At 40.5% G+C, this 24,229-nt stretch overlaps 1 protein-coding gene across 2 annotated transcripts in view; it reads right to left on the bottom strand.

Annotated features, from left to right (window-relative positions):
- Positions 1-1,850: 1,850 nt before the first annotated feature.
- The window catches only part of LOC110493539 (VPS10 domain-containing receptor SorCS3), a 220,722-nt gene continuing 198,343 nt past the window's right edge, over positions 1,851-24,229 (bottom strand). Inside the window, exons 18-27 of one of the 2 annotated variants that reach the window (XM_021567876.2) lie at positions 23,653-23,824; positions 20,373-20,559; positions 17,991-18,124; positions 17,173-17,296; positions 16,644-16,756; positions 10,503-10,634; positions 10,075-10,186; positions 8,471-8,576; positions 6,003-6,163; positions 1,851-5,342 (exon numbers count right to left, since the gene is read on the bottom strand). In XM_021567876.2, coding sequence (XP_021423551.2) covers positions 5,284-5,342; positions 6,003-6,163; positions 8,471-8,576; positions 10,075-10,186; positions 10,503-10,634; positions 16,644-16,756; positions 17,173-17,296; positions 17,991-18,124; positions 20,373-20,559; positions 23,653-23,824 — 1,300 coding nt within the window. In that variant the 3' untranslated portion in view covers positions 1,851-5,283. The remainder of the gene's footprint in view (positions 5,343-6,002; positions 6,164-8,470; positions 8,577-10,074; positions 10,187-10,502; positions 10,635-16,643; positions 16,757-17,172; positions 17,297-17,990; positions 18,125-20,372; positions 20,560-23,652; positions 23,825-24,229) is intronic. The other variant, XM_021567877.2, reaches the window with a different exon arrangement.

The following is a 24,229-nucleotide window of genomic DNA, read 5'->3' as shown; positions in this document are numbered from 1 at the left end:
TGGCAATGCTGCCATCTTTCTTGACAAGGGTATTTTATCAAGTGCAAATATTCTGCCTCCAATCAATTCTTCACCGCTTCGTCCGCTCTTACCGGCTACAGGCGGGTCGAGGATAATGAAAAAAAAAACGTGGCCTCTTAAATGACGCTCATTGCTGATGTTCGAGTGGTAGCGGGTGTCACATGGCACCGACGCCAAATTAAAAACGATTTACCTGTCAGTGTCAAAAGAATGGCGGTAGAACAGATCAGAAAGGGAGGTGGCATCCCATAACACCGTGAAGTCATCCTACGCCGTGGTGATAATTGAATCAATGCCTCTTAAGAATACCTCTCACCTGTTTGGGTTCAGGAAGGAGACACTCAGTGACCTCGCTACCATAGAGGAAATTGGAAAAATATTCCAAAGAAATATATATTTTCTAAAATAACAAGACACAGTATAGTATCTATAACAACAACATAGTGTAGTATCGACAAAAACAGGATACAGTATAGTATCTACAATAATGAGATACAGTATAGTATCTACAGTAACAAGATACAGTAGCTTTAACAGTGACTTACTGTAAAACTTGACTGCAGTATCGTAAGATTAACTTGTAATACACAAAACTGCTTTTATAATTTCTGAACAAGTGTCGTTGACAGCAATTCACAAACTATCATATTAATCATATTAACAATATTCATGCCTGACCTTTGTCTTGCAGCCTTTGCATTTACCATAAGTATTTTACATACACTGTTGTAGCTGCTATTTGTTAATGACATGCCCATCACTAGAGACACACATACATATCCACCTAATAGCTTTAGATAATGCATTTTCCACACAGTAACACCGTGACAGACAGGAATACAGCAGTATATTGTCTAAATGCCTGCAGCAGTGAAAGTAAGTGATGGCTGATTCTGATCTGCAGTGTTGGTGGTAGGGAGAGCAGTGTATACACTTTAGCTCCTGGCTATAGCTTCTGTAGCTGGCTGAAGCAGGTGTAATGTATCAAGGTTTTGTCAGACAGTGTACAGTGATGCGGTTTGCTGGCTCCTTAACGACTTCAGTGCTGATGAACTAGGAGAAACTGGAGTTGTTAGACTTTGAGTTAAGGTTTGTGCTGAAGTTTGGCTTTTTAAACACTTTTTCCACAACACGGTTGACAATGTTTTTTTCAACACTGGTTTTCCCAAAACTGTATTTTTCTCTACACTGTTTTAGCACTGTAACACTTGGACAACTGTAATGAAGAAGGAATGACCTGCAAAACATCATTTTAACATGCATCAATCAATCACATTTATTTGTTAAAGCCCTTTTTACATCAGCTGTTGTCACTATGTGCTTATACAGATAGCCAGCCTAAAACCCCAAAGAGCAAACAATGCAGATGTGGAAGCACAGTGGCTATGAAAAACTCCATACAAAGGCAGGAACCTAGAGAGGAACTAGGCTCTAAGGGGTGGCTCCTCCTCTGGCTATGCCGGTTGGAGATTATAAGAGTACATGGCCACAAAGGCTAGATCATTCTTCAAGCTGTTCAAATGTTCATAGATGACCAGCAGGGTCAAATAATATAAACAGTGGTTATAGAGGGTGCAACCGCTCAGCACCTTAGGAGTAAATGTCAGTTGGCTTTTCATAGCCGAACGTTCAGAGGTCGAGACAGCAAGTGCGTGAAAGACAGACAGAGAGAGTGAGAGAAACAGAGGATCGAAACACACATGCACACACACACACTAACACACACAGTAACGTGTGGGATATAGCAATAAGAAAGTCAGTTGATTGTGCAGTGCAGATCACCTTCTATTACCCTTCTCAGAGTTTTAAGAATTCCATGACACAGAGAGAAATGCTTTAATGTAGAAAAATACATTTATTTGAAACAATTTCAAAATGACAGTTTCTTAACAGTAGAAATATTGAAATAAAGATGAAACGGAACAGTACTGATGATGCATGCATTTGTGCAATAAAGAGTATTACAATGGTCTGCCCTTAGAATCATAATGCATGTGGTAAAGAGGTCAATGGAATGTAGACCGTGGGGATTAGCGCACATTCAGCAAATCTGAGCTAACAAAGTAGATAGTCAAACCTGCCATGATTGATATACTGTAACAGGCCCACTAAGTGGTTACTAAAGTGTGATTTGCGTATGTTTGGCTGCATAACATTTAGATGTTTTCCCTTTTCAGGTTTGAAGAAGTGACTGCTAAATGCTAACTCCAGTTCGTATAAGCTGGTAGCATAGCTAGCATACAGAAATTGGTGGTGGTAGTCAGTCGTTTTTAACTGTTATGCATTTGATGGGTCACGATGACATCCATACAAGCATTATACTCCGATTTCCACCTCAACATAGTGTGAAATACACATACAAACAATAACCTAAATGTAGACAAATTCCACTGACCTCATTAATGCATCTATGTACACTAAGATTTCTTAATTTCCCTTTCCCACAATCTTGTTTCCCTTTCAAATTTCATAGATAATCTTATTCAACATTTGCAGCAAAAAAATAATCAAACCAGCTCAATAGAATTGTATGTAAAGCAACGAACACAAGAGGAAACTATTCAAACGAATGTTGCAGAATAAAATATCTACACCAATAAATAACCACACGAACTGTAACAAAACCCTATTACTTTCCCTACAAACCTGCAGCAGTACCTACAAATATATTTTCAAAACAGGTCTTGCCTCTGAAGGATGTCTGAAGAACAGCACTGTTGAATGATCGAAAACCAAGGCAAAAAATGTCAACGCATGTTTCCCGCTCATAGGGCAAAAGGAGCTTTGAGGCTCATGGGATGAATGGTTGTAATCCACTGCTATAATGGCCTTGCATGTCGAAGGAATGTCTTCTGAAGAAATTCAGGAGAAATAAAAGGAATTATTCATGTGGAGGATCTCTGAGTGACCTTTTTAGCTCAGCTAGTTCAGCTTTGTCTGCCAGTGGAGACATTGCAGGAGTTGCCGTAGGAACTGGAGGTGGCGGAGATGACACAAAGAAAAAACACTTTAAAGTTCCCGCTATCTGTCACTACGTTAACCTTTCTTTTTAATAAGTATTTGAACAAAGCCAGCGTGACATTGAGAACATTAAAATGAGTTGTCAACAACAAACACAACAGGGACAGTCAGATGTGTGAGGATGATGCAATTATCGTACGTACCACAAAACAATGTGTTGCTCTGTTATGTCCTGTCAGGAAGAATGCCTCTGCAGATGGAGTTTGATAAATCATAACAATGTTAGCATGTCGCTACAGCAACAGTTTGCTATGACAACTGCTATAACACTCTTATTAGAATGTAACACCACTCTTGTTACAATGTAACAAGGGACTATAGATAGAGTAGCTCATGCTCTTTCCTTTACTACTGAACACACTTATGTACACGATCATGGGAATCACTTTGCTTGTGCAACATTCTCTAAACATTCCCGCCCTTCTCTCGTCTCACTCTCCTGTGTGTCATCACGTGCTGACTCCAGGCACGGCAGTGTGGGATAGCTCTGTGGGATAGCTCGGCATGGTGAATTCGGTGCTTAATCATCCACCCATCTCCGCTTACTGCCAGACTGGCTACACCTGCTGCCAGGGACCTGTGCGTGACTGGATCTATCTGCTACTCCTGCTAGTGACAGCTTTCAGAGGACTGCATTGCACAGCAGTGGAGTGGAGGGAACTAGGTACTAGATAGCATGCACACTATTGTGTGTACAGTATTTCATTACAGTAGGGAATTCAAGTGGTAGAACTTTATTCAACAGTTGGTTTCTAACTTCTAAATTGAAGCTGATGAAATGTGTTGATAGTGGGATGATTTGATAAGACTCATATGGATGGGATGGTGGTTTAAAATCATTGTCTTGTGTAGTTTTTACTCTAGACACCTCATCAGATGAGTGGAAAGTCATCACAACGTTGTTTTGTTCCCTTCTTGTATGGAAATATTGTTTGAGAGATAATGTTTGAGAGATAATGTTTGAGGAGATTACCATGAAACTCTATGAGAGTTGATATGCTTTACAGAGACAGAACACTCTATGAATAGATTCCAGCAAAGGACATGATCAAATACATCACTGCAAAATACCCCGAAACTACTTGTCCTTGTCACGCTGATGGGCCTTATACAATATACTCATCAGTAATAACAACTGACATGTACAACAATGTGGGATCATCTTGATGTGTCAGACACAAATTATATCCATGGATCATGAATGGTCGATTCCACTTTTCTCGTTACATTCAAAGGGCAAACATTAGAAATAATCCCATAATGTTTATGGCAAGTGTTGTCTGTTACAAAGAGTTTAACTGTTGAGATGCAGGTAAAAATTACCACCAATTATGTGTTTTATTTCATTTCAAGCAGGGGTGGTGTTGTGTAAACCTGGTTTGATATTTATAAAATTATGCCCATCTTAACAGTTAAACCCTTTGTACAAGACAGATAAATTATATAGCCATAAATTAACTAAATTAATAATATGCAAGTCTTTATATATACTGTATTTAAAAATGGCTGAGCTCTTTTAATTAATAGAAAATAACTATTTACAACACTTGCTTATCTACAACACATACATCTCGTACTTAATAATAACATGCACAAGTCAAGGACCTCATTAAAAACAAAGTTGGACTCATTCTATAAGTAACATCTTTCTTTTTAACAAACTTTTAAGAACCGATAACAGGCCATGACTAGATCTCCTGTGTTCGGCATTGTACTTTTACTACAAGCGTGTGAAAAGTAAATATACATATATTATATACAGAGCGATAACCGATATCTAAAGATAATATGGTACAATTTCAATAATATTCCCTGTTAGATCGGAGACCTAGACCTAATGGCCCATACAGACAAAAACTCTTATACCTCATGAAAACTAAAATGTTAAGAAATGTTCATAACTCTCTTCATAGGTTTTGATAAAGGCTTTGAGAAAAGTCAATGAAATAAGACAATTACCGACTGAAAATTAAACCTTTCTTCATAATCCAAATTGTGTTACAGTAGGCCTATGTAGCTTATACTTGTTATTAAAACTTAAAATTAGTGGTGTGAGTTCCAATTTGCCGCATAGATGCTATCAGACAAGACACCCATGCACTTCAGTATAAATGAGGTCCTTAGAAAACTATTAACATTGGGGTTGTGTTTGAGAAATTACAAAAGAAACCAGAAAAGAGTGAACCCTCAAAATGGCAAAACTTTAAGTCTGTACACATTTGTTGCATTCCTTCCCTGGCTTTACACGCTAGTACAGTTAGGAATCTCCCTTGTGCTCTCGCAGGCATTTCCAATTCGCCCTGGGGTAGAGAGAAAAAAACACAACATAAGAACAACATAGGTTAGTCCACTGGTAGTAGAGGCTTTGATGTCTGTGAAACAAATACCTACCTTGACACTGATACTGCCTGTTAATTACTGGGGTTTCATTACGATGTCTTATCAAAAGCTCTTAAGCTGTTGTTTCATGGGGCGGCAGGGTAGCCTAGTGGTTAGAGTGTTGGACTAGTAACCGGAAGGTTGCAAGTTCAAATCCCCGAGCTGACAAAGTACAAATCTGTCGTTCTGCCCCTGAACAGGCAGTTAACCCACTGTTCCAAGGCCGTCATTGAAAATAAGAATTTGTTCTTAACTGACTTGCCTAGTTAAATAAAGATAAAATAAAAAAATGTGTGACATTAGTGGCTGACCCATTGGTTTTCTTCTGAAGATTCTCTACTCCTCCCTTTTCCTAACAGTTAATTCCATGTGAAGAAACAATGTAGACTTTATAACACAATGTAGTGTATACACTGCAGGTCAAAAGTAAACATTTTATACATGGAGATATGACCCATATGTGTTTTAGTCCAATAAAATACATTTGGACAACGTATGTGAAATATTGTTGGAAGTTCATAGTCACCAAATGAGCAATTTGCTATTCAAAAATGATTTTACAGACTATGTATGTATCTTACGTTTAACCCTGGCGTCCATCTCCTTCTCCATGACTTCTTTGGGCGTAGAGAACTCACTGAGGGTGGTCTTAGGCGTGCTGTCACTCTGGCTGACCGAACCGATCATCTCCTGCTCTTTCTCCTGGTTCACCTCCGCATATATGTTCATCCAGGGGATTTTTCTACAGGTTGGTAAATGTAGACAGACAACAGCCATGTTACAATAGGGAATGACTATTCAATGATGGTCCGTCCCATTGGCAGCATGTATATTACACTTTTTGTTCAGCGTTGGTATGTTGACAAAACTACACTGCTCAAAAAAATAAAGGGAACACTAAAATAACACATCCTAGATCCGAATGAATGAAATATTATTATTAACTACTTTTTTCTTTACATAGGTGAATGTGCTGACAACAAAATCACAAAAATGATCAATGGAAATCAAATTTATCAACCCATGGAGGTCTGGATTTGGAGTCACACTCAAAATTAAAGTGGAAAACCACACTACAGGCTGATCCAACTTTGATGTAATGTCCTTAAAACAAGTAAAAATGAGGATCAGTAGTGTGTTGTCTCCACGTGCCTGTATGACCTCCCTACAACGCCTGGGCATGCTCCTGATGAGGTGGAGGATGGTCTCCTGAGGGATCTCCTCCCAGACCTGGACTAAAGCATCCGCCAACTCCTGGACAGTCTGTGGTGCAACGTGGCGTTGGTGGATGGAGCGAGACATGTCCCAGATGTGCTCAATTGGATTCAGGTCTGGGGAATGGGCGGGCCAGTCCATAGCATCAATGCCTTCCTCTTGCAGAAACTGCTGACACACTCCAGCCACATGAGGTCTAGCATTGTCTTGCATTAGGAGGAACCCAGGGCCAACCACACCAGCATATGGTCTCACAAGGGGTCTGAGGATCTCATCTCGGTACCTAATGGCAGTCAGGCTACCTCTGGCGAGCACATGGAGGGCTGTGCGGCCCCCCAAAGAAATGCCACCCCACACCATGACTGACCCACCGCCAAACCGGTCATGCTGGAAGATGTTGCAGGCAGCAGAACGTTCTCCACGGCGTCTCCAGACTGTCACGTCTGTCACATGTGTTCAGTGTGAACCTGCTTTCATCTGTGAAGAGCAGGGCGCCAGTGGCAAATTTGTCAATCTTGGTGTTCTCTGGCAAATGCCAAACGTCCTGCACGGTGTTGGGCTGTGAGCACAACCCCCACCTGTGGACGTCGGGCCCTCATACCACCCTCGTGTAGTCTGTTTCTGACCGTTCGAGCAGACACATGCACATTTGTGGCCTGCTGGAGGTCATTTTGCAGGGCTCTGGCAGTGCTCCTCCTGCTTCTCCTTGCACAAAGGCAGAGGTAGCGGTCCTGCTGCTGGGTTGTTGCCCTCATATGGCATGCTCTGGACACTACGCTGACAGACACAGCAAACCTTCTTGCCACAGCTCGCATTGATGTGTCATCCTGGATGAGCTGCACTACCTGAGCCACTTGTGTGGGTTGTAGACTCCGTCTCATGCTACCACTAGAGTGAAAGCACCACCAGCATTCAAAAGTGACCAAAACATCAGTCAGGAAGCATAGGAACTGAGAAGTGGTCTGTGGTCACCACCTGCAGAACCACTCCTTTATTGGGGGTGTCTTGCTAATTGCCTATAATTTCCACCTGTTGTCTATTCCATTTGCACAACAGCATGTGACATTTATTGTCAATCAGTGTTGCTTCCTAAGTAGACCGTTTGACTTCACAGAAGTGTGATTGACTTAAATTTACATTGTGTTGTTTAAGTGTTCCCTTTATTTTTTTGAGCAGTGCATATTAATCCCCCTATTATCATGAAGCCACTAGAAATCTAACTAAGAAAATCTTAATCTTTACATCATTAAATCCCCATTTGACATCAATGTAGTGATATAAGACTGTAACCCTGATGCATATACATTTTGCCTAATCTCAGAAAAATATTTCCCCATTTATATTTATGAATAGAAATTTGTTTCATCCACTCGTACTTCAATTTCTTTCCAGTTACAAGTCATTTTGTTACTTAATTGTTTTGCTTTGTCGTGTGTGACATTTCAATAAATCCGTTTTTTCTTTAGATTAATGCGGGAATTTCCATATCCATAATTGATGCGTTTTCAGCAGACTTCTCCATGAGAATCATTTTAATAATTCAGCTACTAATAGCCAAAGTATGGCAACAGCATATTAAGTAATTGAATGATAGTTTTCTTAACATAACATCACTGATTCACACACGTGCCTCATGCATCCAAATCACTCTAAATCTGTTTATCTACAGTATAAAGGAAATTTGAAAAGTTACTTCAAAGAAACGTCATTAGTTAATTGTTGGTTGATGCAGGCCCTAACAATCTGTGCATTATTAATGATGATAGCAGGTTATTCAAGCAGTGCTGCGATACAGTGTTCAAAGATATAATCATAAAGTACTGTACATACGTACCTCTTGAATTTGTAGATGAGAAACACTGCTAAACCAAGGAATACAACTGACAGGAGCATCAGCATGGCTGAACTGCTGTGTCTCGGGCTGGAATCCACCAATGGTGCTGTAACAGAGGGTGGTGGAAGATGAACGTTAAACATAACAAGAACGGACCAACACAATAAAGGCTAATCTGGGAATGCCTCGGAGATTTACTTGCTTCATTGCCAATATTGATCCTATACCGTATAATATTGTATCACTAATAACACCCATGGAGTACAGTTGAGATATATCTTTGGCTTCAAAATATTCTGCTACAGTAGGGCTACATACAGTCAATGAATATGCTTTACTTGAATCAATTTGTTGATTCAAATAAATGAATCCGGCTATGTATTATGGGTCGATCCAAGGCAATGATAGTGCATTTTTAATATCTCAAATTTAAAAGGCTGTGATTGCATGTAATTACCTTTTCTCCAACTAAAAGACATTGGCTTTAAACAAGCACAGCAGCATTTATATTCAGATGTAAATGCTAAGTTGTGGTTAAAACAAGCCTTTTACAACTGTCACAAATGAAGTGCAACACAGCAACACTTACTGTGGAATAAACTGGAAGTATGTGGTGCTGATTATACAATTTAACACCTCTCTCTGTGGTATTACACACCCTTGACACACAAACACACACACACACACACACACACTTTACGGTCCAGCACCCGCAGACCTGCTTGTGTATACCTAGTCCTTTAAGCCACAGACTGCCAGCTCAAGGCTATGTGTTCTCACTGGGATTATGTGGCTAATAGAACCGTCAGAATATGTACTATTAGACCTGTCAAACCTGGCAAATCCTCTCTCCAACCTCCACCTCCACAATCATGTGGACTTTCCTTAAGGGCACTTCCAACATTAACCCTCAACTCTTCCATGTGGACCCAGCTGCTGTCGTAAGTGTGGTGTTGTATGAGTATATACTGTAGTAGAAGGCTGGACCACTGCTCTGTATCCATTCAATACTCTCAACTGAGAATATTTTTCCATTGTGAAAGAGGATTTGTTGTATTGTTTTTGGGTGGACGCTGGTAAAGCATTTTAATTGCAGTACACCAAACTGGTGTAATTTTGTTGATTATTTTTAGGCGATTCTGATTTTTGCATGCATTGTGAAACAAACTTATCTTTTTTTGTCATTTTCTCAAGGACTAAATAATCAACAAAATTATATTCAGTGCAACACTCATTTTGTGGTTGGATGGTTGTTCAAGACAGTGAACAGATGTTGGGCGACTTGATGGTAGATATAAAATATCAATTGTCTCAAGGAGTTCCACTTAAAATAAAATCCATTCTCTCTTTCCTCCCATGTCCTCCTCCAATCTTTGTACATCCAAGATTGTGACAAACATATAAGGCATTCTAAATACAGAACAAAAAATGTGTTTGGTTTATGCTATACAAATATGAAGACGTTAGCTCCAGTAAATGACATTGCAATTATGACATCACAAAAAGAAACAAACACAGCAGAAAAACAGGAGAATATGTAGAGAAAATAATGATTTATCATGCAAGGACATACAGTTAATATATTTAATTATCTTGATACTAACTTCTTTCCTTACCCAAAGTTAGCTGCGTGATGTAAACGATTACTCTTGCTCCTGGCTTTAGCTCAAACTCCACCAGATTCTGGTTCAGAGCGCTGGCAAGTATCTCAGAGATCTGTTGAAGGAGATGAAAGAAGCATCATTTAGTCAAACAATTCTCACACTTTTCAGCTCTTTCAATTCACACACAATGCATAATTAAATAACATTTGCTGTTTCGTCATGACACCCACCACATTGGTTCAGTTGTATCAATTGTCGGACTAGGAGTATAAAATTAATGTCTGCATGTGTGTGTCATTTCAGCCATGACAATGCATTTATCCTATTGTGTGAATTGGCGTGAAGGATTGGAAACAATTTGTCATACATGCCATGACAGAATTACAATGACACTCAAAATGTCATTGTCCAATCTAACTATCCCATACCTGCTCTAGCTCCTCCTCGCTTTTTTTCCGGCCCTCTGATTGGTTCTTGTGTGGTAACAGGAAGAGCTCAGCGGCCGTTGGCACACCTGGAAACACTTCAACCAATAGCTGATCCTCTGGAAAGTCTGACACCTGTTGACAATGGACAATACTGTTGCAATATGTTCATACTTGTATGGTATTCTTAGTCTACAGTTAAAAAAACTGCCCTTAGATCATATACATATTTAACATATTTTGAAATCAAAGGAGAGGGAGGTGACAATGAAAAAGATTTGGGCTTGACCAAGATGTGTTAATAACCAATGCTACAATATGTCACCAAACCAATAGATGACAAGTCAACATTAATACAAGTTTATTTTTTTGGTAACACTTTATTTGACACCTAGCATCATAACACGTTATGACGCGGTTTTAACCATATGTCATAATAGTTGACATAGCATTGTCACTGTTATGACACGTATATTTAGACAAGTTGTGACATACAGTGCTAGTCAAATGTTTGGACACACCTACTCATTCAAGGGTTTTCCATTGTAGAACAGTGGTGAATACATCAAAGCTATGAAATAACACATATGGAATCATGTAGTAACCAAAAAAGTGTTAAACAAATCAAAATATATTTACATTTTAGATGCTTCAAAGTAGCCACCATTCGCATTGATGACAGCTTTGCACATTTTTGGCATTTTCTCAACCAGCGTCATGAGGTAGTCACATGGAATGCATTTCAATTAACAGGTGTGCCTTGTTTAAAGTTAATTTGTGGAATTTCTTTCCTTCCTAATGCGTTCGAGTCAATACGTTGTGTTGTGCCAAGGGAGGGGTGGTGTACAGAAGATAGCCCTGTCATCAATGCAAAGGGTGGCTACTTTGAAGCATCTAAAATGTAAATATGTTTTTGATTTGTTTAACACTTTTTTGGTCACTACATGATTCCATATGTGCTATTTCATAGTTTGATGTCTTCACTATTATTCTACAATGTAGAAAATAGTACAAATAAAGAAAACCTGTGTCCAAATGTTTGACTGGTATTGTATATTACAATATTTTATGGCTGATTATGACATCTATGTAAGAGTGTTAAAGAGCACACAAAAAAACTACCACACAAGGCAGACCAATCCATTCTACTTGTAAATAGTATGTTATATAACATTTCTTAAATTGTCCATTTTATTAATTGTGCACACATTGATGCCAAACATGTGCCTAGCCCAATGCTCTGTCACTGATGACTGGGATGAAAACAGGAGAAGGACAAAACACCCTCTTTGGAACTTATGACTGGCGGTAAAAGCCTATCTGGCTTATATTATTACCCTTACAACAACAGAAATGTTCCAGATTTTGGAATCAAACTTAGTTTCTTCACAACATTATATATGTATATGTCGCGGTACCACTAGGGGGAGACATTCAAACTGTTAACTGCAGTGCGAGCCTCATACGTTGGAAGAAGAGAAGCAGGAAGGGAAGCCCAGTGGAAACATGGAGAAAGGAAAAAGGAAGCTTCTTGGCAGGGAAAAAATAAAAACAAATAATACAATATAGAGATACAGTGGGGCAAAAAAGTATTTAGTCAGCCACCAATTGTGCAAGTTCTCCCACTTAAAAAGATTAGAGAGGCCTGCAATTTTCATAATCGGTACACTTCAACTATGACAGACAAAATGAGAAAAAATATCCAGAAAATCACATTGTAGGATTTTTAATGAATTTATTTGCAAATTATGGTGGAAAATAAGTATTTGGTCAATAACAAAAGTTTATCTCAATACTTTGTTATATACCCTTTGTTGGCAATGACAGAAGTCAAACGTTTTCTGTAAGTCTTCACAAGGTTTTCACACACTGTGGCTGGTATTTTGGCCCATTCCTCCATGCAGATCCCCTCTAGAGCAGTGATGTTTTGGGGCTGTTGCTGGGCAACACAGACTTTCCAAAGATTTTCTATGGGGTTGAGATCTGGAGACTGGCTAGGCCACTCCAGGACCTTGAAATGCTTCTTATGAAGCCACTCCTTCATTGCCCGGGCGGTGTGTTTAGGATCATTGTCATGCTGAAAGACTCAGCCACGTTTCATCTTCAATGCCCTTGCTGATGGAAGGTTTTCACTCAAAATCTCACGATACATGGCCTCATTCATTCTTTCCTTTACACGGATCAGTCGTCTTGGTCCCTTTGCAGAAAAACAGCCCCAAAGCATGATGTTTCCACCCCCATGCTTCACAGTAGGTATGGTGTTCTTTGGATGCAACCCAGCATTCTTTGTCCTCCAAACACGACGAGTTGAGTTTTTACCAAAAAGTTATATTTTGGTTTCATCTGACCATATGACATTCTCCCAATCTTCTTCTGGATCATCCAAATGCTCTCTAGCAAACTTCAGACGGGCCTGGACATGTACTGGCTTTAAACATGGGGACAAGTCTGGCACTGCAGGATTTGAGTCCCTGGCGGCGTAGTGTGTTACTGATGGTAGGCTTTGTTACTTTGGTCCCAGCTCTCTGCAGGTAATTCACTAGGTCCCCCTGTGTTCTTCTGGGATTGTTGCTCACCGTTCTTGTGATCATTTTGACCCCACGGGGTGTGATCTTGCATGGAGCCCCAGATCCAGGGAGATTATCAGTGGTCTTGTATGTCTTCCATTTCCTAATAATTGCTCCCACAGTTGATTTCTTCAAACCAAGCTGCTTACCTATTGCAGATTCAGTCTTCCCAGCCTGGTGCAGGTCTACAATTTTGTTTCTGGTGTCCTTTGACAGCTCTTTGGTCTTGGCCATAGTGGAGTTTGGAGTGTGACTGTTTGAGGTTGTGGACAGGTGTCTTTTATACAGAGAACAAGTTCAAACAGGTGCCATTAATACAGGTAACGAGTGGAGGACAGAGGAGCCTCTTAAAGAAGAAGTTACAGGTCCGTGAGAGCCAGAAATCTTGCTTGTTTGTAGGTGACCAAATACTTATTTTCCACCATAATTTGCAAATAAATTCATAAAAATTCCTACAATGTTATTTTCTGGATTTTTTCTTCTCATTTTGTCTGTCATAGTTGAAGTGTGCCTATGATGCAAATTACAGGCCTCTCTCATCTTTTTAAGTGGGAGAACTTGCACAATTGGTTGCTGACTAAATACTTTTTTGCCCCACTGTAAATCCTTTGATGTTGTTGTTGTACTGAATTCTTTACAATCATGTATTTTTTCCTCATATAACTTATGGAAAATACCCATTATACATCCTGTGTTACTCTACTTGGACTAAGAAAATGTACTTTGACACTCAAGAAGCATTATGACCATCATAATGATATAAGCCAGATAGGTCTATCATGTACATGCCCTTATGTCAGTCATCAGTCACAAAGAGGGTGTCTTGGCCTACTTCTGAAATCTGCTCCTGCATTCATCCCAGTCCAGAGCAACAGTGCATTGGGTAGGTACATGTCTGACATCAATGTGTGGGCAATTTTAGAAAATGCAATATAACATAAATATACTGTTTACAAGTAGGCTACGGTGTGATAGAATGGTTTGCTTTGTGTGGTGGGTTTTGACACTCTAATGTAGATGTCATAACCAGCCTTAAAATAACACAATGTCACAACAGTTTAAGACAAGTTGTTTTAGCTTTAATGACAAACAATGACTATGACTGTGACATAACATGATATGACCCTAGGTGTTAAATAAAATGTTGAACTTTTTTCAATCCAAATTCAACCTCCATGTTTTTGCAAAAGTGTATTTCTTTCTTGATGAGAAGAGTATGTCTTGCAAAACAACTGTTTTTCCATGACTTCAAAATAGCTACTACTAAATATTTTTCTTCAAAATGTCCTATATCCACTTTAGATTACCAGCTAGGCACAGGGTTCCAACCAGAAATCAGTGTCCATTTAAAAAGCCACTCGTGTTTTTTATGGGTTATCTATTTGGCTACTGGCGGACAATGGAGTGGCGTAGTCGGCGAGTCACATACACTTGATGCACATCAATTATCAAGCCTTAAAATCACTATTTGAGTAGAAAAGTACTCAAGTAGTGGACAATTATAGAGCAAAGGAATGACATGCAATGAGGGGAAAGAGGTATGGAATGGGAGAGGGAACGGGAGATGGAAGGGGACAGGATACAATAGCACCTGTAAAAATCAATACACTCAGCACAAATGTTCTTTTTGCGATCACTCATTACTCTAAAAAGCCTTCGGGCTCTGTGTGCTTAGGTAGCACTGGCATTTTGTGCCCCCAAAACTCATTTTCTGGAGTGAAAAATCTGATCTGGGTTAAGGGAGGAGAGTGGGTGAGTCAGACTGAGTCAGATGAGAGTGTTTTGGAGGGAACTTTGTCCATGCCCAAATTTGGCTGAAAAACCACCTTTTCAAGACTGTATCTTGTTGCTTTAATATTTTAACAGCAAACACTTTTGGATCGGCTTCCTCACAATCTTACTGTATGCAAAGCTAAATAAATAAGATGAAACAGTGGTTTATTACTAATTACTATTGTAAACACACCAAGACGTGGATTCTGCTTCTCATTCGTCATGAACTTGACAATATTGGGTTATACTATTTTCATAACCGCTACCATAGTGCATTATTTCCAACAATGTTGTTATAAATATGTAATGATGATTCACCTATATCTCTGATTTTATTCTGTGAAGTCAAGTACAGTCGTTACGGGGGGTGCCCTCTCTTAGGGAAAAAAAAAGAGGACGTGTTAAACTCTTTCACCACACTGATAGATGCATTAACAGCTGGTGGTGAAACCAGGGGTGGCTTCCGCGAAACATAGAAAATTATATGAATTTGCCGACAGCCACTGTCTGGAACTTGAGAGTGAGCCTTCGGCATCTTCCATGTTCCGCAGGGGGAGGAAAGAAGAAGCCAGAGAAAGCGGAGATGGAATGATTCTGGAAAATAACTTGAAATAGCCTCTTACTGAACTCCCCATTCAAACCTCTATTAGGCATTGGGTTGGAATCAGCTGAGGAGGAACAGTGCATCCCTGCCTGCCTCTCACTATTGTCAACCGTAGAGCTGTACTGTAGTACGGCAATACTGCAGTTTAATAGACTTTAATTGCAATTTTGCTGAACCTTCTCCTTTTCCTCATTGTGGGGAGTTGTTTACCTTGACACAACAGAATGTTTCATTTTGAGGGTGAACTGAACGTGAACCGCGGAAAATTCTAAAATAAAAATGAAGGTAAAAATTCTAATAACACTTTGTATGACGATTTTTGCACAATATCTAGGCTATGAAACCTATGTCAACGCTAGCAGTACATGGACGAATAGGCCTTAATATGATTTTCTTTTAGAGAAAGGGTGAAAGAGATGAAATGAGGATTAAACGGAATATGGAGGAGCACATGACACATGGACTAGTTAGTGTTCATAAACTCAATAGATACCGTATAATGTATGTTGGTCCTAAAAGGTTGTATAACAAAACCTTCTGTATGAAAAGTGGTGCTGTAACCCCCTATTGCTGTAAATCCCTATTGAGGCTAGCAATTAATAGCCCAAGCTAGATATATAACCTTAATTGAGTGTGCCCCTCTGTTTAACACAAATCAATTTGTTGGTGCTATACTATACTGCCATGAACATAGTATGTGGCTCCCAGAATGCCAGGTGCACTTTATCCCTCACAGAGCTTCACCCTGTCCTCCATCACAGTAGCTCCCTCCACTGGCTCTCAGACTAACTCGCCTGAGGCGCCTCTCATGTCAAATCAACTGTGGGAGTTGGTGAAAACACATAGAGACCACAATTCTCACACTAAAGGCCTAAACCAACACACAAAGTGGAAGAAAAACAAACTTAAATATGACATATCAGTGCTAGCTCTCCTCCACAGATACTACGCACATCCAATGTCACGGTAATGCCTAGATCTCCTTCATTCCAGGCTAATTGCCAAAGAATGCATTTCTTTGCTCCAACTTCTGTTAGTGCTAATATAGCTGCCTCGAGGGAGGAAGAAGAAGCCGAGACTCTCGCACCTGTGTGATAACGAATCATAGGACAGCCCGAGGGTGAATGCCAAAGCGTCTGAGAGGATAGGAAGAAACAAGAGAGAGAGAGAAAAATAGAGATGGAAGAAATTCACACTTACTTGGAGCAGAGCCTTCTTAATGACTCTCCCCACATCCTGTCTCCACTCGGGGACGTCAGGGTTGTACTCGTCCAGATTAGGGGAGAAAGATAAAAGCAGAGATTTGAAGAACTCTGTCAGAGAGAGAGAGAGACCCAGGGGAGAAACAGAAACAGACCGTTAGTTCAACTCCTGATCTCGGTGCATTATTCTCAAGGTATCCTGTCCATTCCCCACTGTCCTTCATTCTGGTTGTGTCCCTCTAACTGTCTTCTGACGGGTGGGAAAGCTGACAGAGATGTTGGTGTGTGTGCGTACAGTATGCATGTGCTCATGGTTTGACAAGAGGAGTTGATTGCTTGCACGAGTGATTTCTTAGACAATTGGGGAAATGTCCCCCTTCGCATATCCTGACATATTCAAATGAAAAGTACCCTCAAACATTGCCTGCTAGATGTGCAAATTGGCATTGCATCAAGCAGAATAATTTGATTAGGGTGATCCGAGAGAGAGAGAGAGAGAGACAGAGAGAGAGAGAACTGATCCTTACCTTGGACTGCTATTGTCTTAGTGTCTTGCAGTATCGCGTTGGCTGAAGACACTTGGACCGTAACAGTGTTCATTCCCTCGCTGGTGAAGGTGTACGAGATGCTCCCATCTAAGCTGATCACCGGCTAGAAGAAGAAGGCACAAGGACAAAATGGATGATCACACTTTGATCAGGTAATATAATCCCTTCACCTAAAACATTTACCTAAATCCCCGGAACATGAAACAAACCCATTTCAGATGATAACAACTTCTCCTTGAACTTCTCACTAAGAGTAGTTGGAGCTTCTGACTTGAGTAAAACCCTACAAAAACATCCTCCACATAAGACCTAGAACCAATGCAGCTAAGGTAATAACTCATGACAAACTAATGAGATCAGAGACTGCTATCACTGTCGTCTTCCACAATAGAAGAGGTCAATGTATGTAATACCATAGACATCATGTATAACCCATATATACATCAGTGGAGGCTACTGAAGGGAGGACAGCTCATAATAATGGCTGAAGTGGAATGGAACTGGAATGGAAACCATGTCTTTGAAGTGTTCGATGCTGTTCCATTTATTCTGTTCCAGCCATTACAATAAGCCTGTCCTCTGATTTAGTTACAGTTACACCAGCCACCACTGCAGTACATGTACACTATATGGCATTATAGGGTAAGACCCCTTTTGAATAGTGTCAGTTTACCTCTACTAATGTTGTAGAGCAGGTAACCCACATATACTGAATACCATTCACAACACTGGAGTCCCACAGGGCTCAGGTTATAGGCCCTCTTCCCTGTAGACCAAGTGTTTTAAGTCTAGTTTACCTCAGTGCTGTTCCCCAGCCACCAGAAGTAGGTGAGGGTCCTTGAGTGGATGGGCCAGACCACTGCTGTTAGGTTTACTTCCTTGTTCTTGATGGCCACAAATGGAGCCAGCAACTGGACATGTTCCACAGGACCTGATACAAACACAGAGGATGATTCATATTCAGTATTGGATGATTCAGACTCAGTACTGGATAATACAGAGTCAGTATTGGATAATACAGACTCAGTATTGGATGATTCAGACTCCATATATGATTGTAATTACATGGACATTGCAATTGTATTGTCATATTGTACACAATATGAAAATCACTTGCACATCAAAATATTATTTTTAGATCATTTTTTGTTTAAATATGAAAAGCACTGGCACATCCGAAGATCATTTTTTACAGCTGTGTGGGAAAAAAAGAAATAGAAACCTTCTGAAATAAAGAATTAGAGAAAATAAGATCTCCCACACTGCTCTTTCCAGTATCACTTATCATTATCACTGGGGTAGTGTGTGGGATCTTCTTTTCAATAAGACTACTTTAGCTGAAAAGGGAAGGTGAATGAAATCTTCCTCAACAAATGTCATTAACTATCATAATGTTCCATAGTTTTGATGGAATTTAGTTGAAGAACAAGATTTATTCTCGACTTAAAACACGTTGACGTTATCATGTTTTTGACGTGATACCTTGTGAGTAATAGTGTTATCTGACATGCTGAGACCGTAATGGGAGTTGACGTGGGTGTACGTGGCATTATCGTGATCTAAGTGGTGAAGGTTCCTGTAGGAGAGAGATATAACAAGGTATTTTAACAGTAAAACTCCGGCTGACAGTGGTGTGACTTGGCGTTCTGGTGTGTACTGTACGTCTCCGCCTGGGCTTCTGTTAACACTTATCCTCTTTAACTGAGACTAATCTTTATCCTAGCTTTCAAACGTGTATGCAGTGTATGTATGTGTGTGTGTTAGTGTCTGTGTATGTTTGTGTGTGTGTGTGTGTGTGTGATGTGTGTGACAGAGATAGAAAGTGTGCGTATCTTTGTGTCTCCCCCTTTTAAATTTGTGTCTATGCGGATGTGCGTGTGTGTGTGTGTTGTGTGTGTGTGATGTGAGTAATTTAGTCAGGCTCCCTAAACTGTGTCTAGTGTTAAAAATATTCCAATTTGAAATATGTGGTGGCATTGTGATTGGCACATTGCTAAAAGCATTATCTGCACACTCTCTTCCCTGTAAATTCCCTCAAAATGTGCCAAACAGCCTCCCGAGTGGCGCAATGGTCTAAGGTACTGCATCGCAGTGCTTGATGCGTCACTACAGACCCGGATTCGATCCAGACTTTATCACAGCCGGCCGGGTCAGGGAGACCATGAGGTGCCGCACAATTGGCACAGAGTTGTTCGGGTTAGGGGAAGGTTTGGCTGACAAGGATATCCTTGTCCCATCGGGCTCTAGAGACTCCTTGTGGCAGACCGGGTGTCTGCAATCTGACTGCAATCGACAGGTGTTTTGTTTCCTCCGACACATTGGTGCGGTTGGCTTCCAGGTTAAGTGAGAAGTGTGTCAAGAAGCAGTGCGGCTTGGCAGGGTCATATTTCGAAGAACGCATGGCTCACCACCTTCACCTCTCCCGAGTCCGTATGGGAGTTGCAGCGATGAGACAAGACTGTAACTACCAATTCGATATCATGAAATTGGGGAGAAATAAGGGTAAAAGTACAAAATAAAGTATAATAATTTGTACCAAACCAGGAAAAAACACCAGCAGAATCAATGACATCAATCATATCAAAGTACACTCACTAAAAGTGACGTGGCGACCAGAGACAACATTTAAATGGCACCTTCACTAATTGACGAAAGCCTCACTTTTCAAATTAAGAGACAAGGGGGCAATTCAAACACTGCACCTCAAAGAGCTGGATAATTCTTGAAGCCTTTTAGACATAAGCATGTTATATTTGTCACTATTATTTACTTGACATTTGGCTGGCTTGTTCACTACAAGATGAAAATAGAGAGGACATCAAAGTGCTGTACTATGTTGAAAGCATTCTGGTACTTTGCCTTTAACTGGCTCCATTGTACACTGCTGTATATTTAGTAAGGTGGTAATTTACAGAGAAATATGAGGCAGAGATATTCAATTATGATCCTTGAGAACCACGGCACTGTTGTTTTCTATGCTTTCCCTCCAATCAGGGACTGATTCAGACCAGGGTCACCAGGTGAGCGACCACTTTGGCCAATCAATGGCTGACGTCACAGTAACTGACCAATTATCTACCAGGTACAGTACAAACTAAAACCAGAAGTACTTCATTCCTAGATGGCGGGAATTGAATATTCCTGACAAAATGAATGATGAATGTATAGAGGTGACGTACACGTAACATGAAGGTACAACGTGGTAGTATCAAATCCCAGGGTGTTTTCCGCCAAGGCTGAGACACGGAATATCCCAGCCGTCTTGTAAACATGCCTGATCCCCTCTTCGATCCAGCTCAGGTTGGAGTAGGAGACTGCCGTGCCATCCCCGAAATCCAGTTGGATGTTGGTTCTCATTGAGTCACCCTGGAAAACAAGTAATGTCTCAAGTGAGGACGACAGATGAAGAAAGACAGAAAAAATAAATAATAATAATAATATGAAGATATAGTTCATCATTATAAAAAATATATATGTAACAATTCCATTGTATTTCAGAGCCCAGCTAGGTGCTTGTGCTTTTGTTTATTCTAGACATAAATACATGTCATTGTTTTGTGGCGGCAGGTAGCCTAGTTGTTAGAGTGTTGGGCCAGTAACCAAAAGTTTGCTGGATCGAATCCCGAGCTGACAAAGTAAAATTATGTCATTCTGGCCCTGAATAAGGCAGTTAAACCACTGTTCCCTGGTAGGCAGTCATTATAAATAAGAATATTTTCTTTACTGACTTGCCTAGTTAAATAAATGTTTTAAAAAATTGGGTTCAATACAATGCCTCAAATCCACAGTACCATTCAGTAAGCATGCATGGGCCCAGGCAGGACATCGTTGTCTGTTTCTGTCAGAAGTCCAACAGATTGTGCTGTGACACCTCTACATCAGTGTGCATCCTGAGTCTGAAATGAGTCCCTGTGGTGAGTGTGTGTGTGATGGAGAGAGAACCACAGGGAGGTCGAAGCAGTGTAGTAATCAAGAGACAGTAGGGTGGCAGGTACACTAGTCAACAGACTGCTGGACTACATTCGCAGTCAGCACAAGCCCAACATTGGGGTTGCATCATATTCTGCCCCACTGTGAGAGCAGTTTGTTTGCCTGTTACCTAAAATGAGGTGTGTGTGTCTCTCTCTACTTATCCACAATCCGTTTTATTTATTTTCAAGCACAGCAGAGTATGAAAACAGGAGAAGGCTTCTCGGGGTATATTTCACGCCATTGTACACTGAAAATGATAAACTATGGATAAGCCAAATAAAGAAAGGCAGAATAGAATGGAAGAAAAGGGATAACAGTGGCAGATATTGTGTGGAACTGTAGTGGCGCTGATGTCATTCAGGATTCTGTTGGTGTCCTCTGTTCACTTTCTCTGGACACTTCTAGTTCTCTATCGAGGTGTCCTGGGATCGCTAGCAAATCTGCATGAGACTGATGCTGGCCTACTAGCTAAATGTCAAGCTTTGTGTCCGTGGCTCCATGTGTGACTCAGAGGGCCTCCAAATCCAAAATGCATAATAGGGTAAGCGTCATGGTCTGGACAGCAGTGCTGGTTGACAATAATGGGTTTTGTTAGTTCAGGTCCAAACACAGCAGGACTGTGTAAAGGAGTCTTGTTCAGGTGAATGTCAACACACAAATGATGGTATAAACGGTGTGAAGTCAGTGCTGTCATGCTGATGGTGTGTCATACCTAGGTTCAAATAGTTTTTTCTTTCTTTCAAATGCTTTGAGCGTTTGATTGAGCCTGTCTGGAGAGCTAGATGGACGGATTTGTTCCTTTGGGACTATTCCATTGGTTCTGGTTGGTGTACACATCACATGCTATAATGTAGCTAATGTTGGGTAAATCTGGATGGTGTAAACATGACATGCTAGAAGGTAGCTAATGTCGGGTAAATATGTTTGGTGTAAACATGACATGCTAATGTTGAGTAAATCTGGACGGTGTACACATCACATACTATAAGGTAGCTAATGTACAGTAAATCTGGTTGGTGTACACATGACATGCTATAAGGTAACTTTGTGATAATGAAACCTTGACGTGTGACACTACAGATCTCATCCCTCTCTCAAAACATCAAACTTTCTTCCACCTCCCTCCTTAATTTTTATTTTTCTGAAGCGCCATGTTTACTACCCAGCAGTACCACAAATTAAATATTTAGGCCCATTTGCTCTCCCCAAGAAATTCTACCATCTTGGGCTTCATGAAAATATATTAAAGTCTGAATTCAACAGGAGCGAAGGATTTTCCTAATGCATAAGACTCTTCACCTCCATTAGTCTCCTGTGATAGTTGTTTTTAATTATTTTGGGACTGACATTTTTATAAAATACATTTCATAAACTTTTTGACCACATGGCATATGTCTCTCTTATCAGAGGAGGACTCTCTTTGTCACGCCCTGACCTTAGAGAGCCGTTTTATTTCTCTATTTGGTTAGGTCAGGGTGTGATGTGGGGTGGGCATTCTATGTTCTATTTTCTATGTTTTGTATTTCTTTGTTTTGGTCGGGTATGGTTCTCAATCAGGGACTGCTGTCTATCGTTGTCTCTGATTTGGAACCATACTTAGGCAGCTCCTTTTCCCACCTGTCTTTGTGGGTAGTTATCTTTGTTAGGGGCTCTAAAGCCCTGTTAAGCTTTACGGTCGTTTCTTTATTTCTTGTTTTGTTGGCGTCATTATATAAAATAAAAAGATATGTACGCTAACAATGCTGCACCTTGGTAATTTCCTAACGACGGCCGTGACACTCTTAATTAAATAAATCAATTATAATTTCCTCAACTTATCACACTGTAATATGACTGCTGGGCCCGGGAGTAACGTTGTGGGAGAGACACTTACTTCTTAGCTGCAGGGCAGGGGGAAAGCACCGCCGCACCGAGCAGAGCACTACCACACTTATTCCACCTGAATTTAATGTGAGGTGGTTGAACAGTGTCTAGGGAGTGAGGGGAGCGAGGCAAGGCCCTGGCCCTAGAAGGAGGCTACTCTGAGTTTATCACTCTATAAAGTGGTCTCCAGGGGTGCATCTCTCTCTAAGATCTTTAGCTCTTACTCTGTCTCTCAGCTCTGGGCTTGGGGCCTGTAGCTGTGTGTGGGTGATGTTGTGTTGCAAGTTACTATTAAACTTTCAGCAGTTGGTGTGTATGGGATAATATAACAGGGAAATCATTGTAGGCATATGTCTGGAGAAACATCCATGTTGAACATATGGGAAACATCCATATTTCACTCAGTAACAGGCCTAGAGTGAGTGAGTTGTGCACCACATGCTAGGACTACTTTTACAACCATGCATAGCAATACAAAACACAGATTTTTCATTTCATGGCTTAAAGTGAAAATCAATGCAACTCATAAGAGTGATGCATACAAAGGCATCCATTTGGGCTCCTACAGGCCCATAAGAATGAAATACAAAAAGGAGGCCATTTTGGCGGTTGGCCCAGTCCTACCTCATCCAGATGCACCAGGAAGGTGACGTTGGTGTGCAGGTCGGCAGTAAGCTTGCCCTCTCTGGTGGAGAGAGAAAGGCCTTTTGGAGCCCTGTTGGGACACATCTGCTTCCTGGGTGTGTACATGTCCTTGACTCCCTTGATGCAGTTGTTGGACACCACTTTTCGGTACCTTAAGAAGATACCATTTGAATGATTTAGTACATGTTTATTATGGTTTACTGAGGTTATGGCTTCATGACACTACTAGTTAACAAGGCTAAGGTATTGGTCATGTTCATCAATGAGGCTTGACAAGAAATTGCAAAAAAATTATTTTTAACCTCAAAGTGATTGCGGAAGTGACCGAGCTAGTAAACAAGACTTGCTATTCTTTGACTAATCTTTAAAATGCTTAGTGATCCCTAATTAAAAGATTAATTTCACACTGACAAAACTTGAACATGCTTACTAACTCCGAGACAAAACTTGACTTTTAACCTTGGGGAAGCGAATGCATGAATGAAGGATGTACCGTTCTCATCAGACCTTAGCCATCCTGAGACGTCCTAATCTGTGTCCTAGGATTCCTGAAAGT

Source organism: Oncorhynchus mykiss, chromosome 17, assembly GCF_013265735.2.
Source record: "Oncorhynchus mykiss isolate Arlee chromosome 17, USDA_OmykA_1.1, whole genome shotgun sequence".
Taxonomy (NCBI): Eukaryota; Metazoa; Chordata; class Actinopteri; order Salmoniformes; family Salmonidae; genus Oncorhynchus; species Oncorhynchus mykiss.
Note: the sequence above shows the minus strand (reverse complement) of the source record. Positions and strands in the feature narration are given on the sequence as shown.